The sequence below is a fragment of the Adiantum capillus-veneris genome, chromosome 16 (assembly GCF_014529385.1).
Source record: "Adiantum capillus-veneris isolate H3 chromosome 16, ASM1452938v2, whole genome shotgun sequence".
NCBI classification, from domain to species: Eukaryota; Viridiplantae; Streptophyta; class Polypodiopsida; order Polypodiales; family Pteridaceae; genus Adiantum; species Adiantum capillus-veneris.
Window position 1 is genome coordinate 107,476,071 of NC_140946.1, and position 13,775 is coordinate 107,489,845.

General features: G+C 41.5%; 1 protein-coding gene across 2 annotated transcripts; it reads left to right on the forward strand.

The window, feature by feature from the left end:
- The first annotated feature begins 1,363 nt into the window (after positions 1–1,363).
- LOC147439604 (isoindolinone tripeptide biosynthesis cluster protein B-like) lies at positions 1,364–4,223 on the forward strand. 2 transcript variants are annotated; one of them, XM_086485427.1, is made up of 3 exons: positions 1,364–1,497; positions 1,614–2,059; positions 2,158–4,223. In XM_086485427.1, exons 1-3 carry the CDS (start codon positions 1,454–1,456, stop codon positions 3,813–3,815), a joined length of 2,148 nt encoding a protein of 715 aa, XP_086341553.1. In that variant the 5' UTR covers positions 1,364–1,453; the 3' UTR covers positions 3,816–4,223. The 2 variants fall into 2 exon arrangements, with proteins under 2 accessions (XP_086341553.1, XP_086341554.1); XM_086485428.1 differs by having other exon boundaries at positions 2,161–4,223.
- The last annotated feature ends 9,552 nt before the right edge of the window (positions 4,224–13,775 follow it).

The window sequence follows — 13,775 nt, forward strand, 5'->3', positions numbered from 1 at the left end:
AGGCTTGCAAAGATTGCAATAGAAAGTATGTAGTTTCTTTTTAGAACTATTTACACTCCTCTTTCATGTAATCATATTCGCCATAAGTACTAGCAAGCATGATCATGGATATGCAGGTTCGGATCAGTTTTTTCTAAATGCATGCACACTAGGTGTTATGGACCCTAGTGTTTAGCAAAGGCTGATTTTGAGCGGCATGCACATTCATGACATAGATCTAACAATCACCAATAGAGGTCATGACCCAGTTTGGGTGCTTTTTAATCTTTCAAGTTAACCAAGCTGGTTATTTATAACGTTGTTGATTCCTCAACCATGTTGTAAGGCATTGTGATCCCTGTTTACCAGTCATTTTGGAAGATTGTCTGTATGCGGTGGAGAGAACATACCTCAATACTATCAGTTATCCATAGAGAATAGGCAGATTACAAAGTGTAATCTTGTGCTATAGGATATGTGAAACGCATACGTTAGCACCAAGCAATCGAATTAGAAAGCATATATCACTCTAGGTTTGAGTTTGTTTACCATAAGGTAAAGCATGTTTACAACTAGGTTTAGTCTCTTCATGTGTAAGTCAGGCTCTCAACCTTGAACACTAGTTATAGTGGGGTTGTTTCCTGATGCGATAAGATAACAAGTCAAGGACTTAAGTTTTGCTGATGAGTTACATCAGCCAGTTACTTTCATGGAAAGTGAAAAGAGGTACTCTTTGGGGTATATATTTGTTGTGATAACTCGTTTAGCCTGCTCATGGGGTTCTACATGGAGTTTACACGCTATGTTGGTTATGATCCAGTTACACAAGACGGTTGCAAAGGGACAACAATGTGGAAAATCAAGATGGAAGTCTTGGTTTCATTGAACCTCCTTCTAAATCGTGTTCTGATCCAACGAACAACTGGATCCATAAAGGATGCCACTGTGGAAAACATTACTATTCCAGGGGTAGTGGGGGACAGTGGGGGGAGTGAGTTCTCCAATCTTGGTAAATCCTATAATGAAGCCAGGAAAATCGAACGTAGCTTCTAGCACTTTGAGAAAGGGGGGGGGTTTGAGCTATTTTTTTGGTTGATAGCAAACGAACATAACTCTCGCCATCTCGAGCCAATGAGACAGCTTCACTTTTTAGCATTTTTCAGCAGGATATTTGTAAGCTATGCTAAGCGTTTCTGGGTGCGACCAAGTGTCCAGTAATATGATGTTAACCCTACCAATGCTAGGGCGACTCAGCTCTTAGATAGTACATATATAGATAGCTCGATTTTTTTTCTAGGTGAGGTGGGGTGTGTCCTAGACCATTTTTTCTTCGAAAAGACCAAAAAAAGTTGAGGTTTCCAAGATTCAACATTTTGTCCTTTTCATACCCAACCATCACTACGTGACACCTTCAAAAGTTCAAGTGTGCGCATATCGATCGATCTTCTCCACCAGCAGCAGTGCAGCAGCAGCAATGCCGCTTCTTGCTCGACAACTCCTCCAGCATCACCTGACGAGGTAATCAAGCTCATTGTTTCGTTTATACTCACAAACACACACACACACGCACGCTTGTGCGTCTGTTTGTGAAAGAATGTCTATGCATGATTCCTTCATTGGGTGGCTGCATGCAGATCAATGGATGGTGTGGACGAAACGGTTGAAGAGGATCAGACGAAGACTGGGAATGTGAAGGATCCTGAGTGGAGATGGCCTACTCGCGAGAAATGGTACTCCATGCTGGAGGGCGTATGGAAGATGAGACGAACAACCAAGGGCAAAGGTCTTCAAGATGGACTCCAATGCCCATTTGAGGTCACTGCACTCATCAAGGAAAGAAGTGAAGAGCTTTCTGAAGTTAATGTTACAATCCATTCACCGTATCTCATCACAATTCTCCGCAAATACTTGTCCGGCATGGTAGGAGATCTCTGCACTCAGGAGCCCAGCATTGATGTTAAAGACCTCTTTGGGATATGGGACTCTCTCAAAGGTGAACTAAAGGTTTCTCAATCCGAGTGCCATTGCAAAGAAGAAGCTACTGAAGATGGGATCAACGGTGTTGCTGTAGAAAGAGAAGGTTGGTCAGATTTTCACATCTCTTCCTTTTCTTCCCGTGACTTGCTCTCTGTTTCTGCTATATACTTGCACAAGATTCACTGCTTAATTTATGTTCAGTAGGCAGCAATGCGGCTGCTGATGGTAATGTTAGTGCTAAGAATGATGGCAGTGGTGTTGCCAATGGTGTTAGTGATGGTGAGGAGCAAACCTTCTCTCGCCTACACCTTCACCACCTGCTACGGTTTCTAGACGAACATTTCAAAGATATATCTGCTAAATTTGCATGGGTAAAGCGGGAGGGCCGTGTCTCATACAACATGCTGTGGACCTTCCTTGCTCCGGGTGTTGAAGTTTGCTGTCTCTGCAACATCTCTGGTCAGGTATGCCATGCTGTGATAAGTGAGAAGGGAAAGTATGACCATAAAAGCTGGGCACCAGATGAAAATGGGTTTAAGATCAAGCTCAATGTCATGGCCTTTAATGGCAAAAGCTACCGCCACTGCACCATGACCTACAAGATTGACGAGTTTGATGGTGAGGTGCTGTTCACATCTTTGCGTGTTTGTCCATGGTCTTTCTTTCCGAGCCAACAGAGGCAAGACATGATGGACCACCTAGAGCAGCGTGGACAGCTCTTCTACAATTATGCAGTGAAGGAACCTTTCATGTTCATGCATTTTCATGGCTCCCTGGGCTACTACCAAAGAAGCGCCAATGGATGCTTTCAGTTACGTCGGGTGAATGCCGACGGACGAGTGATGGTGGATCTGCTAAGCTTGGCCAAGGCAAACCCGGATTGGCCATTGGGTAATGCACAGCCACCATCCGAGCTGCTGAGAGGCCTTGGGGAAAAGGGGACAGAAGAAGCAAAATCAGAGAAGGGAAGGCAGCTTACTAAAGAGGAGCTTTGTCGGGCACCGGCAGTAGTATATGGGTTCTCTTTCAGCCTGAAGAGGTGGGGCTGCTTCGATGTTGAGGGTCTCCGGGAGATAACCTTTGAGGATCAAGCGTATGAGCAGCTGGTGATGAAGAGTGCCAAGCAAAAAGAGATGTTAAAGGCCATTGTGACCACTTACCTATTGGAAGAGGGTGGAAGGGGCAAAGGTGTAGATGTTGTGGCTCAGAAGGGAGAGGGATGTGTGGTGCTATGTTACGGGCCGCCTGGCACAGGCAAGACCTTGACAGCGGAAACGCTAGCGGAGACGCTGCATAGGCCATTGTGGGCTATCAGTGCCTTTGAGTTGGGGGAGGAGGCTGGGGAGCTGGAAAAAAGCTTGAGCCAAGTTCTTAACACAGCTTTACGGTGGCGTGCTATCGTCCTCCTCGACGAGGCTGATGGGTATCTGGAGCGTCGAGCATTCAATGTGGATGTGAAGCGCAATCTCCTCACTGGCGTCTTCCTGCGTTTGTTGGAATACTATGCTGGAGTCCTCTTCCTGACCACCAACCGAGTGGGTGCGTTCGACGAGGCTTTCTTGTCGCGCATCTCACTCTGCATCAGGTATCCTGAGCTCGACGATGAGCGGCGTGGTTTCATCTGGCAAACTCTTCTGGCACGGGCTGCCATACCCACCAATGAGGCCAACTTCAGCGGCCTTGTGCAATGTGGGCAACCCCTGAATGGGCGAGAGATCCGGAACATCATCTCCCTTGCTCAAACATGGGCTCATAGCTCTGCACAACCCCCAAGCATCAGCCACGTGCTTGATGCTCTTCAGCTGGTCATCTCTGGCTCCAAAGAACTCCTCCAGGACCTTGGGTCTGCCATAGCTTGATAACACCAGTGGTCTGCTTCTTTGTTGCAGACCACCAAGGGAGAGACAAGGTGTAGTCTCATGCTAAACAAAAAAATTAATATTACTATTATTAATAATATATGAAATGAAGGGACTTAACTACAAAACAAGCATAAGAAATGTTAAAAAAGTATTTAGGATGGCTTGGCAATTAGAGGAACCTTTGAAGATCTTAGACAATAATGGAAAGAGTGACTCTTTAACTTTTACTTGATATTGTCAAAAGATTAACCCAATTTTTTCCATATATTTATGGCATTGGGAGATTTACACAGCAAAGTGTCATTCTTTCTAAAAGTTGAAAAGATTAGTCCAAATCCCATATGTAATAGTTATTTATGCCAACCCATCTACTTTTAAGTTTTTGAGGCAAATTATTTTTGGCGATCTAAAGGCCTTAGTATCATATGGGTGAAGGTCGCTCAATTCTAATTGTTAGACATGTATCCCTCAAGAGAGCTTAAAAGTCTTGAAGAAAAAGAAATCTGGTCCTTTTCAAATGCTATTTTTCAAAGCTACATTTATTTTTTTGTTATGTTGAAAAAAGTTTGTATTCATAAGAGTGTGATCCCATGACGTGTAGTATTGATTCGTTAATACTTTGATTTGTAAAGAGTTTTTTTATTTTAAGACTTCATAAAGATTCATTTCATTAAATTGTTTTATTCATTTTTATGCTTATTAAATCTATCTTTTTTTATGAAGGTTTTAAACTATACTTTTGTTTCAATTTTTCTGAGTCTTTTTATTTCATTTTATTTTGTTTTCAAATGATAATATACAATGTGCACATTTCGTCTTATTATTTAAGTGGAGCCTTTCTTAATATATAAATCATTCGTGATTATGTATGTATTTTAAGACTTCATAAAGATTCATTTCATTAAATTTTATTATTGATTTCTATGCTCATTACATCTATCTCTTTTTATAGCGGTTTTAAAATGTACTTTTGTTTTGGTTTTTTAATGTGTGTTTTTTTTTTTCAAATGATAATATGCAATGTGCATCTTTCATCTTATTATCTAAGTGGAGCCTTTCTTAATATATAAACCATTCATGATTATGTATGTATAAAAGATAATATAATGTATATATGAGAGAGAGAGAGAGAGAGAGAGAGAGAGAGAGAGTCGAAGCCTCAAGTAGCGGCACCGATGGAAGTAGTGTTGTTGGCGTAGAGGAGTGATGGGTCAAGCATGTTGCTAAGGCTAACTTACACGGGAAAGAGTGCTAGGAAGTCTAATTATCGCAAGGCAGAGCACGGCTAAGTGTAGGAGGAGCTGGATTGATACGGAGGATAGGAGTGCTATGCAAAAAACAAAGGGAATCCAATGTGAGAAAAATGCACCTCACATGAGCATCCTCACAGACGAGTTGTGGCAACACTTAATGAAAAACAGTCAAGCAAGACTTTAGAGGGCAAGAGATGGCATTCATGTAATGACATGAGATTTGAGGCAAAGGAGGAAATCTTTGAGAGTTGGCAATGATTGTGAGTAGAGTGTTTGTGGTTAATGAGTAAAAGTAACGAGGAAATGATACATGTTTCTCAACATACTATATTTTCTATACTAACCATAATACCGTTGTAGTGTTGCCCCCCCCCCCCCCCCCCCCAAACCGGCCGCCTTTCTAAAAGCAACACAACAAGCTAGAAAAGTAATTACAACACAATCGATAAGCGCGTATGCAGAAGCTTTAGCAGTACATAGAAGTTGCTTCCACACCATTATGCATGTATTGTGCACTCCATGTATGCGTACGTGCACGTGTGTGCGTGTACGCGTGTTGATGCTAAGGATTGTCACTCTTACAAAAGTGTGTGAGTAAGAAAAGGTTTCTCGTTAAACTATTTGATGCTTCACATTACATTGAAAAAATAAGGTGAGGTTTCCTTAGGTAACAATGCCAAAGCAAGAAAGCTTTTTAATAGTGCGGTATTATTTTCTTGCTCATGTAGTTGAGAGAGAGAGAGAGAGAGAGTAGAGACAGATGGCAGGATGCAAGATTATATAAGGGAGATAAGTTCCAACTCTCTCTCTCTCTCTCTCTCTCTCTCTCTCTCTCTCTCAATATACATGTAGGGCTTGCTTGAATTGCGTGCTACCAAGCCCACCATCACCATTCGACTTTCGTCCGCCATCACGAGTACCCTTATGCAATGCCAATTAATGACCCCAATATTTTATTTTATCTCAGTCGATACTCCCTACTTGTAATTGAAATAGTTGTGTCATCATATTATTCTTCAACTCATCAACTCATGGTTATGGTGCTCTCTCTCTCTCTCTCTCTCTCTCTCTCTCTCTCACACACACACACACACACACACACACACACACACACACACACACACAAATATTCACACATTTTCTTTGTTAGTTTGTTAGGTCATAATGATAAATTTAGGCTTTCAAAACTTCCAAAATTTGGCATACATATAACTTACAAAACAAGTTTTCTTCTTCGTTGAGTATTCTTTGCATATCAAGACATGACAACTTCTCGTCTTCAAACTTCTACCAACATTGAGGGAAATCAACATTAAGTCTACATGTGATTAATCAATAGGAAAGAAATGGACTCATTTTTGGGCCTTTTAGCTCTAGTGAGAGAATGCTCCTTATCCAATAGGAAGAAGGCTAACGTTATGTTGAAAAAACCTTTTTTCTCATTTTGAAAATGTCCATGAAAACCATTTTGGTGAAATTGTCACTATCATAAAAAAAGTAAGGCGCTTGATAATGACATCTTGCACAAGCGTCGAACGCCTTTTTATGACCCGTTGTTGCTATCTTATAAAGTGAAGTACTTGTATTTGTGTATCTCGCACAAGTATCAATCACCTTTTTATAAAGTACTCGCAATTTAAATTCGAACATATCGTACTTGATAGTGATTGATAGGTACTATTTAAAACTATGAAGGAGTCAAAACTAAGTGAACAGAGGCCCTTGAGGGGCCTGTGGGACCTCTATTCACTTGGTTCTGACTTTATGAGGCCCTATGATTAAGATATAGCATTTTTAAAGCCCACCTATACATTCGGAACGTCCAAAAACCTTAGGATAGCTTTTTAAAACGTTGAAATTCGATGTCTCTATAGCATTTTTAAGCATAGGGCCTCATGAGGTCAGTACCAAGCGAATAGAGGCCCTTGATTTGCTTGGTACTGACCTCATGAGGCCCCAAGCTTAAAAATGCTATAGAGACGTCGAATTTCAACGTTTTAAAAAGCTATCCTAAGGTTTTTGGACGTTCTGGATGCATCCGTGGTATTATTTTTGTATTTTGAAATCAACTCTTATGTGTTTTCTCTCATCGCACATCACATCACTCATTAAGATTTGTAGACATGGATTTTTGTGTACACTTAAGTTGGGCTCTCGAAAAGCATTTTGTACGAGCATGCATTTAAGTGATTGAGAAAACTTTTACGTATGTACTATGAGAAATAGAATTCCAAAAAAAAACTTTTGCATTTGTCATAATTACCTCTCTCTATGCTGAGTTGGCGTTTCCTACAGGGCCAAAAATTGAGTCCAAGTTTCTTCGATATTTCTTCATGGACAACGCTAGTTGTGTGATTTTTTTAATGCTCTGCTAGCTCCTAAGAAAATTCTCATGGATTTTGAAGAAATTGCCCTTGATAATGAAATATATAGTTGTTCATGGCTAAATTCTTGTAAATTTGGTGATCTGTGAGTGCAAGGGAAGAAAATGAGAGAAGGGGAAGGGTATGGAGATGAGAGGAGACACATAGGTGTTTTGGTGGAGCTTGTGAGAAGATAGTTCTCATTCTCCTTATTGTTCATTATAACCAAAGAATGAAATGGACGGGCACCCGGTCACAACCCGGCCATGGGGCCTGAGGGCCTAACAATCTCCCACCTGAAGGCCAACATGGCCCAAGTGGCTAAATAATGTAGGGGCTATTATGTACAAGTGTATAAATGTGAAGCATGGTTGTAGCTTCACCCTACGCCCATTATCTCTATGCAATGTGCAAACCACTCTGAGGCTAAGCTCTTGGTTAGAGCATCGACTGGGTTTTCATCCGTATGAACTTTGAATAACTCAATGTGTTTGCTAGCCAAAATATCCCGTACCACATGATACTTGACCTCTATGTGTTTCGACTTGGAGTGGAATACGGGGTTCTTTGCTAACACAATCGCACTCTGACTGTCGCAATGTAGCACTGGAGTCTATTGTATACCAAAGTCTTCCACTAGACGAGATAACCACACAGCTTCCTTACTAGACCTAAAAACTGCATCATACTTTGCCTCAATGGTGGAAGATGAAGTGCAATTCTGGATACATGATCTCCAAGAAATTGCCACTCCAGCAAACAAGAAAACGTAGCCAGATGTGGATCGCGTAGTGTCCACACAACCCGCATAATCCAAATCAGTGTATCCAACTATGGATGTATCACTGTTTCCAAAGCGTAAGCACTTGCCAGCTGAACCCTTGATGTATCGCAAGACGTGCTTCATCACTTCCCAATGCTTTCTGTATGGATTTTCCATAAATTTGCCCACTCCCACTACACATGCAATGTCTGTCCGTATGCTAACCATGGAGAACATAAGACTGCCAATTGTCGAAGAATATAGTACCTTTGCCATCTTTACCTTTTCAACATCCGATTTGGGACAATCATGCTTGCTAAGTTTTTCGTATGCTGCCATTAGGGTACTCAATGCTTTCTCTTCTTGTAGAGTTAAAACGTTGCAAGACCTTGTGAATATACTCTTCCTACGAAAGTTCAAGTATACCACGTTTGCGATCTCTCTTGATACGCATACCATGAAAGTGATGTGCATCGCCCAAATAATTCATAGCAAACTGCTTGCTTACAACATCCTTGAGAAGTGCAATCTCATCTTTTGACTTCCCGGCTATGAGCATGTCATCCACGTACAAAATCAAAATGATGAGGGAACCATCGTTCAACCTCTTTGTGTACAAGAAGTGATCCTCTTGGCTCTGTACATAACCCTGGGACTGAATGTACTTATCAAACTTGATGTACCATTGCTGTGAGCCTTGCTTTAATCCATACAAAGATTTCTTGAGTCTACACACCAGTTCTTTCCGTGTTGGCTTCTCAAGCTTTATTGCAAAACCTTCTGCATGTTTCATGCGAACATCCTCTTCAAGATCCCCATGAAGAAATGATGTCTTTATATCCATTTGGACCAATTCCAAGTCCTCAATGACTACTAGACCAAGCATAAGACGTAATGTAGTCATCTTGACCATTGGAGAGAATATTTCATCGAAATCCACGCCTTTCGTTTGCTTGAACCCTTTAGCAATCAATCTAGCCTTATACTTAGGCTCATGATCATCTGTGATATGCTTCTTCTTGTTCACCCATTTGTATGGCAATGAATGTTTACCCATAGGTAACACTGTCAATTTCCAAGTTTCATTAGCTAAGATCGAGTTATACTCAGATTGCATAGCCTCTTTGCACATCATGCTATCATCCATTTGAATTGCCTCTTTGTAGGAAGTGGGTTCACTGCAATCAGTGACTAGCAAGTAGTTCAATCCTGGCTCAAAATTCTCAGGTGCATGAGATGTATGAGTAGATCTCCGAAGTGCATGATTGCTCAATTTCGCTCTCTCAAGAGAAACATGTGTGTTTGTACTAGTGGAAGGTGCATCACTAGCACGTCCAACATTCTGTGTAACAAGTGTTGAGGAAAAATCCTCAAGCCGTACTTTGCGATACTCAATGTCTTTCACTGGCTTTTTATGCATCTTAGACTCATGGATTATCACTTGTAAGCTGCATATAAACTTCTTAGATTCTGGGTGCCAGAGACAATATCCCATCTCTTCGTCTACACCATATCCAATGAAGATGCACTTGTGTGATTTGGGATCCAGCTTTTGTCTAAGCGCGTTTGGCATATGTGAGAATGCCTCACATCCAAATACATACACGTAACTTGTCATAATTGAGCTTTTTGTCCGTCCACATCTCCTGGGGAACCTTGTACTTTAGTGGTGTCCTAGGTGACAGATTGATCAAATAAGTAGCCGTTGTAATAGCTTCTCCCCAAAGTTCTTGAGGTAAGTTGGCCATAGACAACATAGAAGTGACCCGTTCCTAAATGGTTCTATTCATTCTCTCAGCCACACCGTTTTGGTCGGGTGTGTAAGGCATGGTAAATTGTCTTCTAATGCCTCTTTTACTGCAAAAATCCTTGATCTTGGAGAAGATGTACTCGTCTCCATTGTCACTGCGCAAGGCTTTAAGATTTCTACCCGATTGGTTCTCTACCAATGCTAAGAACTTTTGAAAGACACTAAAAACGGAGCTCTTCTACTTCAAGAGATAAACCCACACCTTTCTAGTAGAGTCATATATGATTGTTACGAAGTATAATGACGCTCCCCCTAGAGACTTGACTGGCATAGGTCCACAAGTCGCTATGAACAAGTTCTAAAGGACTCCCTAACTCCTTGTCCAAAGGCACTGACGTCAACCTAGTCTGTTTGCCATGTAAATACAATGCTCACGTAAAGAGAGGTTAGAGTAATCTAACATAGGGATATAACCAGAACGCTGCAAGACTTTCATTCCCTTTTGACCATTATGTCCTAGCCAGCTATGCCACAACTCTGTAGACGGTATTTCGGCTACACAAATATTTCACTGAAGAGACATAAAGTGAGTACAATGAGCCAGATTTCTGGCCTTTAAGCATGATGAAATTTTCCTTCTTGATAATCCAAGAACCATGAGAAAATATGGTAGTATAACCCAAATCATCTAGCTATCCAACTGGCATCAAACTCTTTGTCAATATGGGTGCATGTGACATTATGCAGCATAAACTCTGTGCCATTACGCATAGAAAACTTGATGCTGCACACACCACTTATATCAAGATCATAAGAATTGCCTAGCTTCACTGTGCCATGTGTGGCAGTGTATGTAGAAAACCACTCCTTATGAGAAGTCACGTAAAAGCTAACAACCGAGTCCAAAATCCAATTCTGTGCATAACACTTGTCATGAGCTAACAATGCATTAGGACTCAAACTTCCAACGTGAAAATCAACACATCATTTTGGAACGTCAGAAACTGTCTCAATGGATGAATACTCAACCACATTAAGCTCTTCAATTTTCACGTTGCTTTTAGGTTTTTGAGAATTTTCTTTCTCTTTGACCTTATCACGTTGCACTGTGTGGAAATCTTTCTTCAAGTGTTCCTTTTTATGGCAGTAGTAACACTCAACATTTCACATGTCTTTGCCGCGACTCTTGCTACGACCTTGCTTGTGATCTTGTGAATGACCGTGGCTACGACCATGCTGCCTTTGCTTGTCACAATTTCCACTAGCCACATATGCATCACCATGCCCACTCGCATCAAGAGATTGAAGTCGAATCTCCTTAGTGAGCAACACACTAGCAACATAGCTAAAAACTAGCTTTCCATTGGGTGCAAAATTTCTTATGGCTATGTTAAAGGTATCCTATGATGATGGTAGCAAACAGAGTAATAAAATGGCCTTCATTTCATCATCAAAATCGAGACCTTTTAAAGTAAGCTGTGAATACACGTTGTTCAACTCGTTCAAGTGAGAAATAACATTACTGCCTTCTTTCATGTTCATGTGCATCAATTTCTTTATCAAGAAAACCTTGTTCAAGGCGTTGCTGCCATCCCAAGCCTGGCATAGAGCATCCCACAAATCTTTGGCATTGGTCTTATCCATTATGGTAAACTAAATGGATTCACCAAGGTGCAGGAAAATGGTCGCCATAGCATGCTCATTCAAATCACGCCACTCATCATTGGTGTACGCATTCTCTCTTCTTGCGCACAAGGGTGCTATCAAGCCTTTGTTGATCAAAACATCTTGCATACATTGCCGCCAAATGATAAAATTTGAGCCATCAAACTTTTTGATGGAGTATTCTTCTCTTTCAAAAGCAATACTCGTAGCCATGATTAAGAGAATGTAGCCAAAAACTCTATAGTGAATTGCTTGGGACAATTTTGGCAGAGTTTCCCCTAGAATACGAGCAAAAACTCAAACCAAAATATAGTAAAATCATTGTGTAAGAACAACTAGAGGTGCCAAGAATGCATAAAACGGACTCGCGAAAAAATATCCGGCAGATTCTCCTTTGTATGAGGAGTCAAAACTCAACTAAAAAACGCATACAATTATCAAAAGAACCATTGGGCATCAGCTGCTCAAAAACCATTGTTGTGTGACCACCAACTCAGTGTCAAAAGCACAAAAAACCGTCCAGATACATGTCCTATGGTGAAGGTATCGTAAAGGGGAACTCCAACTACCTGTATCACGGAAGGTATCTCAACATTCAAGAATACCCCAGATCAAAGAAAACCTTAGCCATAGTCTTAGAAAGGGCTCTTCCGGTTCGAGCCTCAAAACGGCCGAGAAAACTACCAAAATAGCCAAGAAATGCTCCACACAAAGTACAATGGGCAGTGCCCGCAACTCAACGTACATTAGTGACTGCGCTCAAACATGCACCAAAAAACTATTGCATGCAATAAAAGTGATCCCTACGGGAAAATGCTCTCAAAAGAGATCATAAGCACTATGGTGTGCTAAAGTAAACATGCATTTGTCAACGCATCTATCCGCAGAGAAACTATTGTCAAAATGACTGGCAAAATCACTTGAAAAGCGTCGTGTCTTGGAACTTGGAGAATTTGTGTGTAAACAGGCTCAAAGGCCCTTTATAACTTGCGTATCGATGTCGGTGTTAGTATGTGCCAATTTTTGTGGCCTAACGGAAATGCGCTAATTGAATAGCCGCCAAAGGTGCTTGGAGTCCAAAAAGTATCGTAGAGCACAATCGGTGCGCTCGTCCGTGAAAATGCACGTTCAGGGTCGGATGCCAATAATCCGCCCTGTAATTTGCAAGAATGGTGTCATGGCCGTCGAGATCGGTGTTGAAATCGATGTGTCGTGTCGTTGAAAAGATGTTGGAAATTGAGTCAATGCCGAGGGACTAACCAGTGTTTGAGATATGGTTTCAGTGTCGAAGCCGGAGCTCTTTCTCTCTCTCTCTCTCTCTCTCTCACACACACACACACACACACACACACACACACACACACACACACACACACACACACACACACACACACACACACACACACACACACACACACACACACACACACACACACACACACACAATTCGTGAGAGTGGTGTCGATGTCGGAGAATCGATGTCAAGAAATCTAGTGTTGATGGCCGAAAACCTACTTGCTCTTTCTCTCACTCGCTCGCTCTCTCACTCTTAGCTGTCTCTCAAGCTCTCAAACTCTCTCTCTCTCTCTCTCTCTCTCTCTCTCTCTCTCTCTCTCTCTCTCTCTCTCTCTCTCTCTCAGTTGTCTCTCAAACATGGGGTGTGTGAGAGCGGGGTCGAGGGATGTAGGTGGGATTGAATCCTTACACACAACATTTGTGTAAGTCACTTGATTTTTTTTATAGAAAAAAATAATTTTTTGTCAGCAGAGTTGTCGAAAGCTTGTAGAAATTAACACGCTTTGACAAAATTGTAGAGGTGTGTGCCATAAGAAAACCATGTGTGTGTGAGTGTGTGTTCAACACACAAAGTTTTGCTTTGCTCTGATTCTTTCTGTCTCGATTTCCTACAAGGTTTTGCAGCATTGCTCGATGCTTTACCCACGACCTCACTCACAGTGTGAGTGTGTAACACACAAACACATTTTCCAACCCTCTGCAAGCTCTTGCTTGGCTTTGCTCACTGCCCGATTCATGCTCACTGGCAGCCCGCCTTGCCTTTAAATGCTTTTGATTCACTGTAGCCACGATGAACTTCAATTGCTTCAAGATTTCGAGTTGCTGCATCCCCTGATTCCTACAAAGCTTCAAAGCTTTCTCAAGAAA